Source organism: Dermacentor variabilis, chromosome 2, assembly GCF_050947875.1.
Source record: "Dermacentor variabilis isolate Ectoservices chromosome 2, ASM5094787v1, whole genome shotgun sequence".
NCBI lineage: Eukaryota > Metazoa > Arthropoda > Arachnida > Ixodida > Ixodidae > Dermacentor > Dermacentor variabilis.
In genome coordinates, this window is record NC_134569.1 from 62092139 (window position 1) to 62111849 (window position 19711).

The 19711-nt window shown below is 44.4% G+C and overlaps 1 protein-coding gene across 4 annotated transcripts in view; it reads left to right on the forward strand.

The window, feature by feature from the left end:
• Positions 1-19711, forward strand: part of Chd1 (chromodomain-helicase-DNA-binding protein 1) — a 77568-nt gene that overhangs the window by 47222 nt on the left and 10635 nt on the right. For all 4 annotated transcript variants that reach the window (XM_075680770.1, XM_075680767.1, XM_075680769.1 and 1 more), the window contains exons 23-29: positions 4635-5009; positions 8039-8231; positions 10660-10758; positions 14906-15145; positions 16759-16890; positions 18355-18533; positions 19418-19583. In XM_075680770.1, coding sequence (XP_075536885.1) covers positions 4635-5009; positions 8039-8231; positions 10660-10758; positions 14906-15145; positions 16759-16890; positions 18355-18533; positions 19418-19583 — 1384 coding nt within the window. The remainder of the gene's footprint in view (positions 1-4634; positions 5010-8038; positions 8232-10659; positions 10759-14905; positions 15146-16758; positions 16891-18354; positions 18534-19417; positions 19584-19711) is intronic.

Sequence of the window (19711 nt, forward strand, 5' to 3'; positions counted from 1 at the left end):
TTTTGCATGCAGTCTTTCACCACTACTGCTGTGCGGCATTCATCAAATTGACATTGCTGTCAGGTTCTCGGGTTACAGGATGGTAAAAATTTAATTTTGTCACATGTGCAATTTGTGCTACATTGCAAGCTAACGGATCCTCTTCATGCATTTAGATGTAGCAATTTACCATGTGCATGTAAGCACGACTTGTGAGGCACAAGTTTGAGAAACTCTAGGGCCCATGTTCAGTCACAGCTGAAGCTATTTATTTATAAGTGGTCACATTAGAAACTTGGCACAAATGCTGCCACTCTGCACTCTTATTAAAACAGTTGCACCCCTTCGAGTGTATATTTGTCCCACCAATAATCGCCATCTGTCTTGCTTGTGTTTCCTTTCTTCAAAACGTCGCGCTCACTACTTTCCTGTCGAGAATGCTGTGTCACTCTGATAACGCGCATGCTGTTCATGACTTGGAATTGCTGGGCTCGCAACGTTAAAGAAGTGCTGGGCTTGCAGCTGACCTCACAGCGTTAAAGAACGGAAATGTGGGCAAGACTGATAGATGATGATTATTGTTGTGGGACAAGATATGCCCCAAAGGGTGCAAACTTTTTTTTAAGAGTGTGGCTGAATTCTCTATGCAAGGCTGACAGAGGCTGTGATCTGCAGCCATTCAGCCAGCACCTTGTTGAGGCGGGCTACAATCAAGTGCTAATGTATTCTTGTTTTCCAGTGCTGTTGTTCTCTTTGTTCTTTTGACATTCATACTTTTTTGCACTTGTGAGGATGTGGCATAGAAAAGCTAATGTCATGGCCTTCTTTATTTTTCTGATGTACCGAAATATAATTTAATGCTAGTAAATCTCCCACACTGGTGTATGCCATGTGTGTATAATTTGTTTCTTTCATGTCCTTATTCGTAACTCGCTACACAGTCTGTACTAATAACTAACTTGTGTGGGCATGACTACCTATAATTTGCTGCAAAACTGACTGCAGTGGCTGCATTGCTGCATCACACCTTCAGTGGGACTAGTGCTGCCCAGTTTGTATCCTAGCCTGCATGTATTCGCTTAAGGCTTCATGCAACAGGGTTCACACAGGTCCTTGAAAACTTGAAAACCCTTTAATTTAGAAGTGTTATTTCCAAGGCCTTGCGAGGCCTGGAATATTTTAGCGATGCTTGAAAAACCCTTGATTTTTGCAGTAATAATAAAAGTCTCTGTATTTTCGCAAGAATTTAAAATTTTTATCATGCATCTTATGTTTTGACTGATGTAAAAGTTTTAATTGTAACAAGCAAGTTTCAGTGTATTGCGCAAAGTTGCAACAAGTTTAGCGAATATTCTTTAAGCACGAGCCAACATGCCCAAGAAGTGCACCTTTCAGCAGTCGTGGCTGAGCAAGAACTCACTCAAAGACGTATGTTGTGGTAGACCCAACAAGCACGAATCACGTGAAATGATGACCATGCGCAAAAACGTTTGATATTTCATCAATGGTTGAGTCTGCATTAAAAAGTCATCAGCAGAGTGCGAAGCACAATGGCAATATAAAGACAGCAGGTGGTAGCTCCTAAAGAGTTACGTGGTGTCGTGCGCGAGTGTCCAACCCGTCCATGCAGTCCCTGCACAGTCACCAGACTTGAATGCCGCGTGCAAGGTGCACGAGTTGGTGATGGATGCAGAGATTTTGTGGACACTAAAGGTGGTAACATCTCACTATTCCCACAGTTTGTCATCCCACACAAATGACCTCTTCGAAAAAATGTTCCTAGATAAAGAAGTTGCGAAGGCCTTCTCTTGTGGGGGAAAAGAATTGCGCTTACATGGTGTGCCATGGTCGGGCCATTTTTTCTTTCGCCCATGTAACAGGAGATTGAGAAATGCAACTGTTACTTCATCCTGTTTGGTGAGTCCGCCAATGATTACTTACATCAAAAGCAAATGGATATTCACCTCCGGTACTGGGACGCATCACAAACAGTTGCAACAAGATGCTCCATGTCCATTTTTGCGGGCCATGCAATGGCTGATGACATTCAAGAGAAACTATTGAACGCACTGAAGCCGTTACCCCTATAGATGGCCCTGCAAGTTTCTATGGATGGACCTAATGTCAACTCGAAATTTTTCAGAGGTCTGCAGAAGCATCTGCAAAAAAACTATCAGGTGCAGTGTGTGGATTTGGGCACTTGTAGCCTGCACATTGTGCACAATGGCTGCAGGGCAGGTGTGAATGCGAACACTTACGGATTGGACACACTACTGTCAGGCCTGAGCACACTGTTTAAAGACTCCCCTGCGAGATGCGAAGACTTCTCAGCAGTGACCAGCCAGATAACGTGTCCCATCGCTGGGTAGAAAATGACCCTGTGATTGAGTGAGCCTTTTCTTATGGTCTAATATTAAAAAATGCATTGAGTCTGCAAAAACAAAGAAAGGAAGTGAACCTGCCGAAATGTGCTTCATTCCTGCACTTGTGCAACTTCTGCACTGACCCATTGGTTCCAGCAAAACTGAGCTTTGCTCTTGGAATTGCAAAGATTGGGAAGCCTTTACTGACTGAATACCAAGCAGACAAGCCACTAGCGTTCTTTCTAACAAAGAACCTCGAAACCATTGTCAAAATGCTGATCACAATGTTTGTGAAGTTTTCACTTCTGTCTGCATTGACTGGGATGGGAGCACATGCCCGTTGAAAATCAACATTGAATGCCCAAGCAACCACTGTGCACTTGAAAAGGTGGGTATCAGTCATGCAGCGGAACAAATTCTCAAGAACTCTAGGGTCGGCCCGAAAGATTCCTTTGCTTTTAAGATGCAGTGCAAGAAGCTTTCGGTCAGTGTGACAATGAAGATCCTTGAGAAGAGCCCGCTGAGGTTCTCCTTCACTAGAGGCCTCTCCTCACTGGACCCATGGCAGATGTGCGCCAAGCCAGAGGAATGCCTAGCAAGTATCAAGAAAATTCTGGATACCCTTATCATTGCAACAAGGTTGCATAGTCACCAGCGAGACTCTGTTCTTGCCGAATACGCTGGGCTGCTGCAAGAAGAGAAACACAAGCTGAGACTGTTCGGTAAGAGTGCAGACAGATTGGACGAATTTTTCTTGGAACTGCTCAAGTTCAATTCGTCCTACACCGAGATATGGAAGGTGGTCCGCCTTCTTATCCTTAGCCGTGGCCAGGTTACTATGGAGAGGGGGTTCAGTGTGAACCGCCAAGTCTCTGTGGAGAACCTTAAAGACGCGTCCTACATCTCGTAGCGGATTATATGTGACGATATGTGACGCTGTCATCATGGTAGGCAGTATCCTGAACGTTCCCATAACAAAGGAGTTGAGAACCTCGGTGTCAGCGGCAAGGCACCGCTATGAAGCATATCTGGAATCGCAGAGAAAGGAGCAGCTTAAAGAAGCAAGGCAGTCGAAGACACATTGTCGAGGTGGAGATTGTGATGACATGAGAAGAAAGAAGGCAAAGACTTAGTCAACAGTTGCTGATCTAATGTTTTCAGCTGATACCTTTGCTGACAAAGCAGAAGAGACAGACAACATTAGCTAAATTGTCAAATCAAACAGCCTGAGAAAAACAGCGAAAACAAGGAAGAAAGAACTCCTAAACATCAACCAAGAAATAGGGGGAAAGCTGGTGGAGCTTTCGTGAACTCACTAGCACCTATTTGAGTATTGTGCAACAATAATGTTCTTAGGGATAACGTAATAAAGATATCCTTAGGTATTGTGCAGTAAATAACTTTTGCATTGTGCTGAAAAAGTGGTTCTATTATAAATAATCCCAGATAAAACATTCGATGGGGTCCTTCAAAAGGTAGGCGAAATGCGAAAACACCCGTGTGCTTAGATTTAGGCGCACGTTAAAGAACCCCAGGTGTTCAAAATTTCCGGAGTCCTCCACTACGGCGTGCCTCATAATCAGAAAGTGGTTTTGGCACGTAAAACCCCAAATATTATTATTACTTCAAAAGGTATTTTCCGGTTCTTGAAAGTACTTGAAAACTCCTGAATTTTTGCCTTTGAAGCCTGTAGAAACCCTGTGCAAGCACGAGCACCAGCTCGTTCTGCCGAAGGGCACACCTTGTATCACGTATTCCTGTAGCCAAGAGTTCGATGAAAATTCATCTGGTCAGTTAACCTGATGATAAAGTTGTGGTTGGTGACCAAGTTAAAGTGGGAAAAGAAAAAAAAAAACGCAGTGACATTTCAGAGTCTGCACAGGCTCCTTGTCACACTAAAGCAGACCATAGCTGTTTGTCCAAACATAGCTGTTTTATGCCGAGATATGATAAAGTGAGTGGGAGTAGATAGGAGTTAGGTTCTCATCTGTTCTGTTGATAGTTTCAGCTGTTGTTCGGATTAGTAAATGTTCCAACAAAAGCCAGGTCACCGGTTTCTTTTTCTTGGCTGTTAACACTGTTGTCCCAGTTGATGCAGCGACCATGAGTATCGACATACCTGGCAGGGGCCTTTGATGCTTTCTTGTTCTTGGGAGACATTCATTTGGTGCTCATTGATTCTTCTTGCAGCCTTGCCGGTTTCACCGGTATTATTGCAGTTTCAATCAGTAACTGCAACTTCATTATCAGGTATTCCTGCTTAACAATGTACTACTGTCACTCTCGTTTTAGACTCGATGCAGTTGCGCTGGATGCTGAGCTGCAAGAGAAGCCACTGGCTGACCTTAAGCGGTTGGCGACCATGTTGCACACTGGCTGTGAGCAGGCCATGAAAGAGAACCAGGCATCTGCTGCAAACACTGACACCCCAGATGCCAACAATGGAGGTGCACCGGGGCGGCGGAGACATCAGCGCACAACTTTCAAGTTGTCTGGTGTGTCGGTGAATGCCAAGTCGGTGCTGGCCAGCTATCAAGAGCTCAGTGTACTGGATGCTGTGCTGCCTGTCAGTGCGGAAGAGCGAAGGCACTGGACATTAGACCTGCCAACCAAGGATGCCCATTTCGACACTCCTTGGTCTGTGGCTGAAGATTCTGCTCTGCTCAGGTGTGTTGCGCCCTTGAAAAATCATCTGCTGTAACTGTAATGGATGGTGTCCAAACTGACACTTCCCTATCTTGAATTCTGCCTTCCAATCTCAAAGTTCATGCATTGCCATACTGCTAATGCCAAACACTCCTGCCAAATGCTAGAAGTTTGTCATCATTAGACGCCACCTATAGCTGTCTAAATTTCACCTCCAGTGAACTCGGGAGTAGTGAAAACTGATCTCTGAAAACTGCAATCAATATTTCTCTTGCTTATAAATATCTGGTGTGGGAACGTGTACAGTCGAACCCACTTATAACAATACCGGTTTTAACAATATATCGATTATAACAACGAGAAGCTGCTGCACCATCAGCTTTTGTATGTTTTCTATGGTGAAATAACCCGCTTGCTCCAATGCCCCCATGCCGGATTATCAGTTATTAACGATGACGTTTGCTTGCTGGGTGTCTGTGCCGAAAGGTAATGAAATGAGAAATCCTTGAAAAGAAAAAAGAAAAAGAGAAATTCGAGCCGCTACACAATTGCCCGCTAACCCAACAGCTGTCACATGCTTATTTTCCAGCTCTATTTCCATCTCCAGCCTTGTGCGCCTTTCTCCCGTAGCCCTTCCACTATTCCAAAAAACGAATGGGCTGTGCCCATAGCTATACGCCCTGCCACCCTCTGAAACACGAATGACCACGCCAACTGTGCTGGCAACGCTGCGCTGCTCCCAGATTTTTCGCAAGCCTCTCATTTGTTTGCTCATCTTTGTTGTTTGCATCGAAGTTGTTCGTGGCCACGTGGTTTCTCAGCCTCGTTTGACTTGCTGCCAAAGCGGAAGATGACTGATCCCCCCACTGATGATTGGCAATGCACGACGTTGCCAGTGAAAAGAAAGCGCACTGCTATAGATTTGGAAACAAAGTGCTTCTATCCGACAAGGTGATTGTCGCGTATGTGCTTGCATCGGATAGTGACAGTGATGGCGACAATGGAAGCATTAACACGATAGGGCAGGCTGCCGCAACGCTGTCCATGCAGGAGGCCCTGCATATGATTCAGTCCCTCCAGTGATTCATTTTCGTGAGGGTCCATCTGCTGCGCTATGTGGATCACCTGGATGCCTTGGAAAAGGATGTCGGCAAACTTTGTGTAAAGCAAGCAAAGCTGATAGATATATGGTACCATGCTTGTGGCATTCTCGCTCCAGCATTTCTTCTGGATTTCTCAAGCTGATAGGCTGCCGCGGCAACCTTTTCCCATTTTTAAAAGGCCTCTTTTAAGGCCACCAAAGCAATGCCTCGGCAGAGCACATGCACGTGCTTTGCAGTTGTTATAGCAGCCACGAACGCCTACAGCCATGGCTTGTTACACGCAATCGGAGCATGCAGGAAGCAGAGTTAAAGCAGCCGGATGGTGGAAGGTGCTGGGGAGGGACACTGGCTTCCCCGCCATCACAGTTTTCTCACAACTGCTCTGCCATCACCCTAATCTGATTTTTTTTCATGCAACCTGGTTATAACAATTATTGGTTATAACAATAAAATTTTCATGCCACTTGAATGTTGTTTAGGTGGGTTCGACTGTATTGCATTTTTGCAGTGTAAAGTGTATTTTTGTAAAGTTTGAAGTGCAAAGTGCAGTGCATTTTTGCAGTGCATTGTGCAGTATATTGCAGTGTAAAAATCTGGATGTGCATTGCAATTGTTTCTTCCTACTTCATACTTCTACTTTCCAATTTTGATAATACTACAGTTGCATCTCATTACTTCGAACTCGCTTAATTCGAACTGACGCTGTGGTTTCGTCAAAGTTATACGTATTCCAGTGGGCGTAAACGCCCGGTAATTCGAATGCACGAGCATTTGCGATGGTCAATTCGAACATACTGTGCTTGACAATGCTCTCAGCAGCACGGCAAATCGCGCGGCAGCACCTCCGACCAGCAGATACGCTGGTCACACACCGCAGCAACACTAGGCCTAGCTACTTTGACGTTTGTTACCAAGCTTCTTGCTGTTCAGTGTCGTGTTTTTCATTGAAACAATTAGCCACTGTTAGCAATGGCGCCGACTTGATCTTTCTAATCCTTGCAAACGGCGTCGAAGCGCAGAAAGCATAGTGCGTTGCGCAACGCTGATTCCCGAAAGTCAGCTTCACCCCAATACAGCAATGTAGCACGGTGAAACATACCAAAAGGTAGAAGGGGGCAATTGTTACGGGACATGGTAAGTTTCCTTTAATTACACACACGTGCACATGGCTTTGTCCTACACCAGCTTGACCAATGGAGAGTGGCCACATCCAACTTGGATAACTTGAAGTGCTATCAATAGCTCAATACGAAGCGAAGTCTGCCGAGGCGTCTAACCAGGGTCTGGTCATTTTGAGCTGACAAGCGCAGAGCATACATTGTGCATTAACGATTGTGTCTGCAAAGTATTATATCACTACGTGCCGCAAAAAGACCTGAAATTTCAGACCGAACGCCGTTTTTCCTTCTCCTCACGGCCGCCGCGGTCAAGCCGGACGGTGACATCCTCGTGTCCCTGCGCCAAGCCCACCAAGCCAAGCCTGAGGGCTGGTTCAGGACCCCTTTGGCATGCTGCGGCACTTTAGCATGCTGCCTGTAACTATCACTGCTATAGTTTAACCTCGACACGATCCTGTATGTGCTGGGTGAGATCTGCCTTTTCAGAGTGCTGTTCATCATTAATGATAATTTCATAGGTGCTAAACAGCAATAACTGTGCCAAAAGCAATTCGTCCTCCCTCCACAGGAGTATTTGCTGGCATGTGAGGGATAAAGTCAAACCAAATAAAAGCTTATAGCAAAGCATTATTGTCTGCTTTTGGAGTACCGAAGTTTGACACCGAAACATGGACAAAAGTAGACGTGACTAGTGAAACATGTTGTGTATTTCCCGGGATCCAGAGCTTTGGCATTGTAATAGCCAATATTTTTGATGTCAGAGGAATTGGTTTGTTAAAGAAGCAGGCTAGCACCCCCAGTGACTGTGTTGGCCTTGCTGTCATTGCAGAGGGATATACGAGCATGGCATGGGCAGCTGGGAGTCCATTAAGATGGATCCCAACTTGGGTCTCACTACGAAGATTCTGCCCGACGGTGAGGAGCTGAAGCCTCAGTGTAAACACCTGCAAAGCCGTGCCGACTATCTTCTAAAGCTGTTGCGCAGGGTGCACGCTCGGCAGATGGCACTGAAGGAGGGAAAGGTATGTCACTATTCTCTTTGCAGTATCCTTATTCAGAGCAGTTATTGTAGTGCATTGCATGCACAAACAATTCAAGAAATCCATTTAATGATATGTGTTGCTGGACTTAAATGGTTCCATGTAGCATTGGTTCCCAGGTCATAGGACTCACCCGTCCTGTATGTCTTTCCCATTATTGTCCTTGTCTAAGTTGGTGCTGTTTACTCCTTTGTCTAGAAATCAGAAGCACAGTGTGCTGCCTCATAAGTTTATTTTGAATCTCCTGACCACGCTTGATATGAGGTAAAGTGGTTTGCTGCAAGTGTTAGCTACATGCTGCATTTTCTGCTCTGATGGCACACCAATATGCCTAGACAGTAACATTATTCTCCACCATGTCTTGCTTTGGCGTCACATTGTGGCACAGGGCTGGTTAGACGTTCAGCTTTGTCAGCACACAGTTTCGATGCTCGATTATCCTTATGCTCTGCTGGGTTCTAATTTTTATGTCATCCATGCATGTCTATACCAGGTGTCTTTTTAAAAAATCTGTACATAATTTCCAAACATAAGTGCAATTTTACCCATTCAGCTGGTTTACTTGGGAACAAATCCTTGCATGACTGCTCGCATTGCTTAGCTAACCAACACATGCTTGATAGTTAGTTTATGCTTAATTGGTTTAGGCCACACATCGTAGCTGTTGAATTGAAGTTGTTCAGTGCTCATTACATGTCCATTTAATAGCACTAGAGTACCGTATTTACGCAAATCTAGGCCGACCCCCTAAAGTCCGAAGCCAACAAAAAAACATATATTACCTAGAGTCTAGGCCGAACAAAAAAAAGCGAGGACAGCGTTCACAAAATGCAAACAGCATTTATTGAATCTGAACATGCAGAGCTCATTCAACGTTGTTGTCGCTGCTAGACTCGTCACTGTGTTCCTTGTCTCTGTCACCTTCAAACAGTGCACTATCTTCGGTACCATCAAGTGCATTAGATATGCTGCACTTCTTAAAGGCGCGCACGATCAAAGTACCTGGGATGTCGTCCCACGCTGCAGCTACCCAGCCTGCCAGCTGCGATAGCGATGCACGTTTGATGCGGCCCGTTGCCTTCGTCAGTCAACCAGTCCGTGTAATATTTCCACAGACGATCCTTGAAAGGTTTGTTGATGCAGACATCAAGTGGCTGCAACTGGCCCGTCATGCCGCCCAGTATGACAGCGAGGTCCGTGTTCGCTTGGGCGAGCGCAGCCTTCACGTTGTCAGTCAAGTGCCCACGGTAAGAGTCAACGACAAAGAGCGAGTTCTTTGTCAAAAGGGCTCCTGAACGCAGTCACCACACAATCTTAACCCACTCTTCCACCATCGCACCTGTCATCCACCCGTTCTCATTTGCCCGCGCAATGACATTTCTTGTGAAAGTTTCTCGAGCAGGCAGTGTCTTCCTTTTAAATATCATATAAGGAGGGAGTTTATGTCCATCAGCTGTGCAGCACAGCATCACAGTTGCGTGCTGCTTCTCGTAGCCCGCAGAGCGCACCTTCACCTCCTTGGCATCCTTTTCATTCACGGTGTATGCCACTGGCATATCGAAATAAACAGCCGTGTGGTCAGCGTTGCCGATTTTCCCAAGGTTGTAGCCTGCCGGTTCTCTCTTTCACAGCACATAGCGCGGAAAAGCTATCAGCTTTTCTTCAAAATCGCTTGGCAGCTTCTGGGTGATTGAAGTGTGACGTTGGAGGCTGAAACCGAAGCGCTTTATGAATTTCTGACGCCAGCCCCGGCTGGCTTTGAAATCCTTTGGCGTTAGGCCTCACTCCCTCGAAAGTTACCTAGCTTTTGCTTGGAGCACTTCTGTTTTCACTAGAAGGGCAGCTGCTCTCTGCGTCGGAACAAAGTCGGCCAAAACTGTCTCCACTTCGTGGTGACAGCCTTTCTTTGGTCCGCTAAATGCCATCCTCGTTGCGGCGCACGCAAAAAGCTCCTGTTGTTGTCTCCTCCAACGCCGGACGTTTTTCTCGTCGACGCCGATGTCCCGCCCAGCTTGAAGGTTCGACGATGCCTCTGCGGCTATCACAACTTTTTGCTTGAAAGCGGCACTGTAGTGACATCTCCGGCTTGGTGCCGGCGCGATAACACCACGCCGCACACCAACACGGCCAACACGACACAGGTAAAAATGACGACCTCACTTATGTACGGTTGGCTACTGGCACGGCTAGTAGCGGCTGCAATACTGACTTTTCTAGATGGCACTAGCTATGCACCATATTTAGCAGTTTCAATGAAAAACTGGCGCGTTTTTTTAAAATCCTCGAATCTAAGCCGACCCTAGAGTTTAGAATATAATCATTTGAAAAAAAAAAAAAAGATAAACTATCGGCCTAGATTCGAATAAATAGGGTATGCTGTTTGACATTATTTATGTGCACTCTACAACAGGAAAAGCCAAAGCGAAACCGAAAAGCCCGTCCTGAAAAGATGCATCTCAGCAAAGCTATTGTGGACAATGACGACAGCAATGACAGTGACACTGCTATGGTGAGTTCAGTAGTGCCTGAATTTTGGCAGGCGTTTCTGATGTATTTCCCTGTCATTTGCCACCCTTACATGAGTGATAAAATCAATGAGTGATTTTTCGGACATGCCTGAAAATTCAGGCACCTTCGCGGCACCGCCACATACCCCATAGAGTCACTGTATAAGGACATATGAAATTTTATAAGATGAAACCTCTTAAAAAGTCCAATTCTCCAGACTTTTTGTTGTGACTGCAAGTCCGAAACGGCATTAATTGAAGCATCACAGCTGCCATATTGATTATCTGACAGCCTCCCGCAGCGCTCCCGCATGCCAATCTGCTGGAAGTTGTAGTAGTCTTGCACTATCGTTAAGCTTAGCTGCTTCAATGTTGGCTATCAAGCTTCCTGCTGTTTAGTGCTGTGTTTTTCATTTAAATAACTCACCGCTGTCTGCAATGGTGCCAACTGCACGTTTGTCATACTGGCTAATGGCATTGAAGCGCGCAATGCACTTCAAGAGCCTAATACATTGTATAATACTGGATCGCAAAAGTCAGCTTCCCTGCAATACAGCGTTGTTGCCCAATGAAGCATGCCGAGAGTGTGAAGGGGCCGCTGCCGGGGGACATAAAATGTGTTCCTTAGTTATACACACTCACACTCATCTCTTGTCACAGCATAAGCGCCGAGACACCTAATAATTGTTCTGGCCGGCCTTTAAACTTATTTCAGACATGGGTGTGGCATTTGAGCCCTTGTGGACAGTTAAAGGCATGAATTCATTTTTTTCTGATTGCCCAATTTTTCGTAAGCTTTTGCAGTCCCTAGGGATTCCGAAAAATTCGATACTGACTGTGCATAATAACAGGGTTTTCTATATAAACGCAGATAACATAAGGTGTAGTTGTTTTCATTGTTGTATACTGTTAGCACCTATTAGTTCAGCCTTGCTCAAATGAAGCAATTCTTATGAAACTTAGCACACAATTATTCCATTATTTGTTACTATATCTAATTGTGAGAGAGTCTACTTGCAAGCAGACACTGTACTGTCTTGCAAGACTGATGTGCTGTGTAATGCCTAGAATGTGAGTAAAAAGCAGATCTGAGGCATTTTGCTACTTGACTATGGCGATTCGTTGTATGTCTTGAACGTTTTTACCGACACTGCTGCCATTCTTCAGTAGCCCCATCCTGTGGTTTGGCATGACCAAAACTTGCACATTCGTAATTGGCTTGTGTACTATCATGTTGGCCATAGTTTTCACATATTCCTTCTCTCCGACATTGACTATGAGTTGCTAGATTTTGGTCAGTGACAACCAACTCTATCAAGCCTTACGTCAATGTGGTTGCATGGGTGCCGCAAAATTCACGATTTAATAAGGTCAGGACTTCTCGTGCGACCATTAACATTCGTGTTCTAAGTGCCTTATTGAACATATTCACATATCGTGTTCATAGTGGGAAGTGCGCATTCTTTTTTCCTCCCTATGTAAAAGAATGGGCAGAGTTTCGAGTGTTCTTAACATGGTCCAATTGGAGTTTAATACGATTGACTTTAACCAGTGGGTGAATAGGGGATGTAAGTTTGGTATCTACAACTTCTTGGTGAACAAAAATGAAATGAATTTTGAAAATTCACATATACCTTGAGGCCTGTTCCTTGTCTTGGTATCAGTTGTTCTGCTTATAGCATCCTTTGTTGTGAATGCTCTTTTTTTTATAGCATTAGATTGTAGTTGATGTGACTGCGGTGCATGTTGGGCGGAGGTGCTTACATTGGAGAGAACAGAGAGTCACTATTTAAAGAAACTCTTTCATTACTATTGGAAAATTACTATTTCTCAGTGGATTAAGAAAAAATAATTTTTTTTTGTTGGCATCAAAATGCTTTAATATATATATAGGGTGTTTCAGCGAACACTTCCAAATTTTTTAAAGGTTGCCTGCGGCAAATAGCTCAATTCTAGTCTACGAGCCGGTCTACTCTAAACGGCGGACACTACTTGCACAAAAAATTGGAATGCAAAATAGACTAATTAACAAGAATTCACTAATTAGCTTTCTGGCTAATTACCTTATGATCAATACTGCAATTTACAAATTCTAGCAGTAGACTTCACAAGGCGGATCCACTTGGAACAAATTCTCAGGACAACACCAGTTTCGAGATATAAATTCCCGAACCTTGCTTAGAAATGCATTGGCGTTTCAGTTACTTCTGTGCTTCAGTGCATGAAATGATGTTTTGTTAACAAATAACAATTAAACTAATCTATCACCTTGACATTGAAACAAGTTAATTCTGTGGACTTTTACCGCTACTTGAATACAGGGTGTCTACCAACCAAGAAAACTGGGAAATCTCAGGGATATTGAATAGTCTGGAAATACTTAGGAAAAACTCAGAGAATTTGTGCTTGTATTAGGGAAAATTAGCTGTAATTCTTTTGAAAGGGAATGAAAGTCTCAGCAATACTTGCTTGCATAACAGAGAGGGACCGTAACGAATAGGTCTTTTGACGCCATGTCGTCGTCTGAAGGAGTTGCCAGTGTACAGTCAACGACCGACTTTCCGGACGCCTGTTAATTCGGACGACTCCGCGGCACCACTGCCTACCCCATAGAGTCAATGTATAAGAATGTCTGAAATTTCGGACGCAAGATCCCTTTACCATCCGATTTTCCCGACATCTTGCTGTGACTGCAGGTTTGAAACGGCATTGATCAAAGCCACCACTGCTGCCTTTTTGATCACCTTGCTGCCGCCGTAAATGCTAGGCCTAACAGCTTCTTGCCATTCTGCGCCGTGTTTTTCATTGAAAGAATTCGCTGCTATAAGCAATGGCACCAACTCTGTCTTTGTGGTCCTCGCGATTGGCTTCGAAGCTCGGAAACCACAGCGCGTTACATAGTGCTGGTTCCTGAAAGTCAGCTTCACTTCAATACTGAAATGTTACGCGGTGAAACATTCGCGAAGTCTTGCAGTGAAGCATAACAAGCGTGGGAAGGGGCAATCGTCACGGGAGACGGTATCTATTCCTTAATTATACACGCGTCCACCCGCCATCTCCTGTCACAGTACAAGCACCGATATGCCCAATAAGTGTACTGATAGGCCTTTTCGGATGTTCCTGTGGTGATTTGAGCCCTTAACGGCAGTAAAAGGCATGCATTCATTTTTTTTTAACTGCCCGATTTTACGGATGTTTCCGCGGCCCCTAGGGATTCCAAAAATTTGGGCGTTGACTGTACAACTGACGAATAGCATGCTTCAAATGGTCTGTGGGGCAAACGTGCAGTGGAAGGAGGACGAGAACAGAAAAAAATCGGCACACTGAGGAATGAACGGGAAAGGAAACGTGCCACCGCTTCTTTCAAGGAGCTTGAGCTCAACAGTGTTGTCTGACGCTGACATGCAGGTGTCTCTCATACAAACCAAAATAAACTCTTCAAAGCAGCGAAACGCAACACTGGGGCGTTGTGCGTGAGCTGAGAGTATGTCAGGACAGTTGAGGTTGGCACACCAGCTGTTAAGAGAGCGTCTCACTTGTGACAAAGTTCGGGCCTCATACCAATGAGCTTGCTATCAAGGATGAAAAATATATCATATTCAAAAACATTTGTTTCTGTATGCATCTCCTTTTTATTCATATTTGAGAACGTCCGACTTGATTTGCAGTGAGTATTACCATATTTTTTTAAACGGTATCTTATTCGCTGTGCATTTTACTAACCCCTCCCTTCTGATTTCTTTTTGAATAAAATATGTGCTACTCCTTACTTTTCGAACTGGATGAAGTTTTTTTGTTTTTAATTTTTAGCATGCTTACTAGAGAGTGACAGCATCGGGCGACATGGTGTCAGCCTGTCTTGATGTAAGACAAGGTTCTCTGTCACTCAGGCAATTTTGCAAGGGCACTCAGGGAAAACCTGGAAAACTCTTGGAATTTGGAAATGTCAGCTTGGTAGACACCCTGTGAATACTAATTAAGTATTCCCTCTATGTTTGGTTGTTAGCGTACATCCTGCTTCTGGGAAAAGCAGTGGCATCATTTCCCACTGCTACCAGTAGTAGATGTGTGGAGATGACTATAATCGCATTGTGCTTGATGTGTGATTTTTTCTGCATAGCTCATTTTTTTCTCTTCCTCTCATTTCAGTCTTCCAAATCACGTAAATTCAAAATAAAGGCAGAAGATGAGACTCACCAAAACAATGCGTCAGCAATCATTGATGGTGTGGCTAAGGGCCTCAACAGCAGCCCCAGTGCGTCCGCACCTGATGCCAAGCTCGCTGCTGACAGTGGAGGTCCGAAAGCAAAGCGGAAAAAGAAGGAAAAAGATAAGGACAAGGTCAAGGATGGGAAAGACAAAGACAAGGACAAAAAAAGGAAAAAGAAGGTCAGTCTGCTAATTCAGCTCGCTAGCACCTCATTTGAGAGATTTCCACGTAATCGTACCTGCTGCAAAGGCTCAGTGGTTATGGTGTTGTGGTGCTGAGCACAAGGTTGCGGGCTCGATTTGCAGCTGCATTTTGATGAGGCTGCATTGTGACGTGTTCTATGTTCATGAAATGCAATAAACCCCACCAGCTTAACTTATTCTCCCTAGTTGTGTCTGGAAAGCTGCTTATGAGTGTTGACCTACATTACAGTCACTGACTGATAAATCGGACACCAATAATCCAGACAGCTTCACTGCACTGTAAATTGCTCCATAGACTTAATGTACAAAGACAACCAATATTCTGGACAGCCGCCAGCTCTACATTCAATTATCCAGACTCCGTTTGTGGCTGTGGCATACGCCGACTTTGCTGCCATAATCTCCTCAGGCAATCTTGATGAGACACCAAGTATATGGTCTTGGAGATTACTTTCTAGATGGTGATCTCTGAGGCCTTGCTTTGGTCACTGCTCTATGCCTCAGAGACTTAACTGCAAATGCCTATCTTGGAGACTTTGTCTGAATTGTAAGGTCTCATCAACATCGCAATCATCACATCATATTTGGGCACCCCTCGCACATGGCCCACTATCGCCGTTGTGTTTATTGAGATTGTGTTCCGTACAGCATTCTGCCATTCTCTGTTTGTTTAGACAGCATTCTGCTGGCTCCAAGAAGTCTTTTTCCTGAAGTTACAGACAGGTTGCACCGAATGGCACCAACGGTGCCCTTGCAGTCAGACTTTGAATTAGTCTCGTCTCGAGTTGCAGTCCGCGACTCTGCAACTGAAGAGGCTGAACTGCCGCCTACCACAACGAGCTCAAATGCAGACATCATTGATGACGTGCTAGGCTGCGGTGTGCCAATTTCTGACGCCATTACATTTGAAGACTGACATCGACAGCGCATTTTCATCATGTACTGAACTGAACGATGATGAAATAACTGAGCAAGTTCTTCCTCAGTCAAAGAGCGACTGACTTGACAGTGATGATGTGCCATGTACTCTGGAGCCTTGATGCGCGGACCTGACTCTAGCTCCTTGAGGTTGTTGCATCAGCATACAGTAACAACACAAAACTTGCAGAAATACAGGCGGACTTGGTTGCACATAAGCAGAAGTGCGTGCAGCAACGCATTGACCACTTGTTACATAAGTAAAGTGTTCTGTTTTGGATACATTTGTTTTTTCGGACATTTGATAGTTCAGACTTATTTACATTCCTCGTTGGGTTTGAGTTGGTCGTTGAATATACTCCTAGTGGTCCTTGTTAGCACTTGGCCCATTTAATATAGGAATGGGTCAAAAGAACTTGCTGCTTGGTGTAGTTTATTGTAGAATCTTTTCAATGGCAGGAAGCCGACAGCATACAGAGAACGAGATGCATACAAGTGTCGATATCAGCACAGCATTGATGTGGCACCTATGTGTGTCTCAATTCTCTGTGTTTTTGTGCCACGTGTAAAGGAGTGGGCTTTCAATGATGGAACATCGGAGGGGGGGGGGGAGTATTAGCTCTAAGGCTCAGCAGCAGGCAGTGTCAATAAATTGTTTCCTGTTTCCACAGCATGAAGGTGGCGTGGAGGGTGCAAAGCCCCCCAAGGTTAAGAAGGAGATGCCTGCAATGCATTACACTGCCAACGCTGCACCACAAGTCATTGAGGCCACTGGTGACCTGGACTTGCAGCTGTTCAATGAGGTTAGTGGCCCATTTAGATAGTAAAAAGAGACACCACCAGTGTCAATAAAAAAAATTAGCAGGAAATGGGAAAAATCTAATCGCAGCACGTGTAATACGCAGTTGCTTCACAGTAAGGTGTGCACTCACTTTATAGCTAGTTTCTAAATATGCTCAAGTCCTACTGCTTCGTACCAAACACTAGATCATACTGTTGTAATAAATGTTGAGCATTAGAAATGCAAAGGCTTGTTCATTTCAATCCTCATGTGGTAGCATTTTATTTTATATTAACTGTGCATTGTTGCCCCTCTATTTGTCTCACTAGTTTTGAAGGGCTTCGTTCGGGAGAAACTTCATTATTTCAAGTACATTACAAGTATTTCTTGTGCGCTGGCTATGCATGGGCGCTCTGTTCCTTTTAGATTATCTGTGCCAAAGAGTGGTAAAAAGCAGGCTTTAATCAATAGGTACCTGTTTGGGAGGGGGGGTAAGCTCATGTTAGAATTGGGTAAATACTGTAGCCAGAAAATTGTGAGTCACGGTTATCGCTTGAAACTCTTCGTAGAGCAGGCTGCAAATAGCCATTTTCAATAGGAGATTATGTGTGTTAACACATTCAGTGTCCCCTAAGCTCCACTGAGATAGGCACCACCAATAAAGGGATCGCTGTTAGAGTCATTATAGGGGCCAGGCATGTGTGTGCTGACTGGTCAGGTTAGAATTATTCAATGAAGACCAAATTCAGGATTGAAATAACGAAGGTTTGGCCCCATAGAAACACATGGGCTCTGGCCAGTAATTTTGGTTAACTGGAGTCAAATTAATGGAAGTCTACTGTATTCGCATTGACCAGTGTGCACTGAATTATGTTAAGTGAAGACACTATAAACATCAGTGGGTGCGCAGCCGAAGCATTTTTCATGGTTAAGGTAGTGTTTCATTTTTTTATGGTGCTCGGATATACCCATTTGTAAATTATAGCTGCAGTTTAAGTGTAGCACTTTTTGGATGTTTTAAGGGTAGCAAAGGCAGTGATTTTGAAGAAATGTGGGGGGAGGGGGTTGTGTATTGCTAGAACAGAGGGTATGAAGTAGTGAAGCGGCTGTGTTCAAGGTTCACTGCTGCAACCAGTAGCAGGCCATGCAGTTGTGAGTCTCTGTTAAAGGTTTATTAGATGTCTTAGAAGTCTTGCCTATCTGACGGTATGGATACATAGAAAGTTGTATTTCCCTCACCATGAGTTCTAGAGAACATTGTGATTTGACAGAAGTTGTGTTCACGAATGGAGTATTGCACTGACACAATCGATACATTCTGATGAAAAAAATAGGAAGGCTTCAGCTTGGTTACAAGGACTATAGATCACTTCTTTTTTCCCCCTACTGTGCTGGCAAGCTCTGCTGTATTAATAGAGGTCGGGTTGTTGTAGCTGGTGTGTTGCTGTGCTAGGATACCTGTTAAGGTATAATTTGCTGTTTTTAGTGCAAGGAGAAGATGCGACCAGTGAAGCGGGCACTCAAACAGCTGGACACACCAGACTCCTCAATGAATGATGATGAACAAGTAAACCACACGCGACTCTGTCTGCTGAAGATTGGCGAACACATAAACGAGTGCTGCAATGAGTACTCAGACCCAGAGAAGGCCAAGCAGTGGCGTTCGTAAGTGTACAGTTTCTTTTTGTTGGACACTCTGCAAGGTAGCGTGTCTGTAGTGCAGTCTGACAAGGCAAGAATTCTTTACTTTGTGTGGTGAACATCGCAACATTTCAAATTGTGAATCCTCGCCATATTGTGTTTGAGGATGCTACAGCCATGCTCGATATACTATACATCCTTTATAAGTCCGTGTCAGGCTAAAAAGGCAGCGGTAAATAATGCAGTCCAATGCAGAGAAAATGTCTGCAGATGCGACAGTCAATTATGATGTCAAGGTGCAGGTGAACTGCTACTTTTAATATAGTCATCTCTCTGGAACTATGTTTTGGGGTTTAAAAGCATACAGTGCAGATACAGTATAGTTTTGTGGGTGGAGCTTGTAATCACCAAGTATAGTGCTCATGATGTTCTGAAGTCATTACCTGCTGTGGTGGCTCAGTGGCTGTGGCACTTTGCTGCTGAGCACAAGGTCATAGGTTCAATTCCTGGCAGTAGCAGCTGCATTTTGATGAAGGTGAAATGCAAAAATGCTCATGTACTTAGATTTAGGTGCACGTTAAAGGCATTAAAGGCAAACTGTAATGGGACATTAAACCCCACAATTTATTTTAATTTTAAAGTCATTGCTTCTTGCGTACTGTCTCATACTGGGCATGCACCCTGTTTCCATGTTTGCATTCAGTAGTATTTGCTCCATTTGTCAATATGTCCAGTAAAAAAATTTCTTGAACCTACACACTCCCACTGCAAAGTGGCACTAGTGAAGTTCCTTCATGGTGATGCTGGGTCTGAACATGGTGCGGTGCACTTTCGTCAAAGACCTACCATCTTTAACTGCACTTTGAAAGCAAGATGTTGACATTACTGTACTCTTTTTGTCGTGACAGCCACCTGTGGTCATTTGTGGCCAAGTTCACAGAATTGGATGCCAAGGCACTATTTCGGCTGTACCGGCATGCACAGAAGAAGAGTGAAGGTGCCGATAAATCTGGTGATCGCACCAAAGACTCTGACAAGAAGGAGCATGACAAGAGGCCAAGGCTGCATGATGAGGTGAGCTCTTCTCAGGGATCTGTGACTGAATTTCAAAAGATGTGTAAGGGAAAGAGAGTGTGGTTTGGTTGGTTGATTACACTCCTGAAAGAAACGTGACTGACATGTTGCCAAGTTGAGTGCAACAG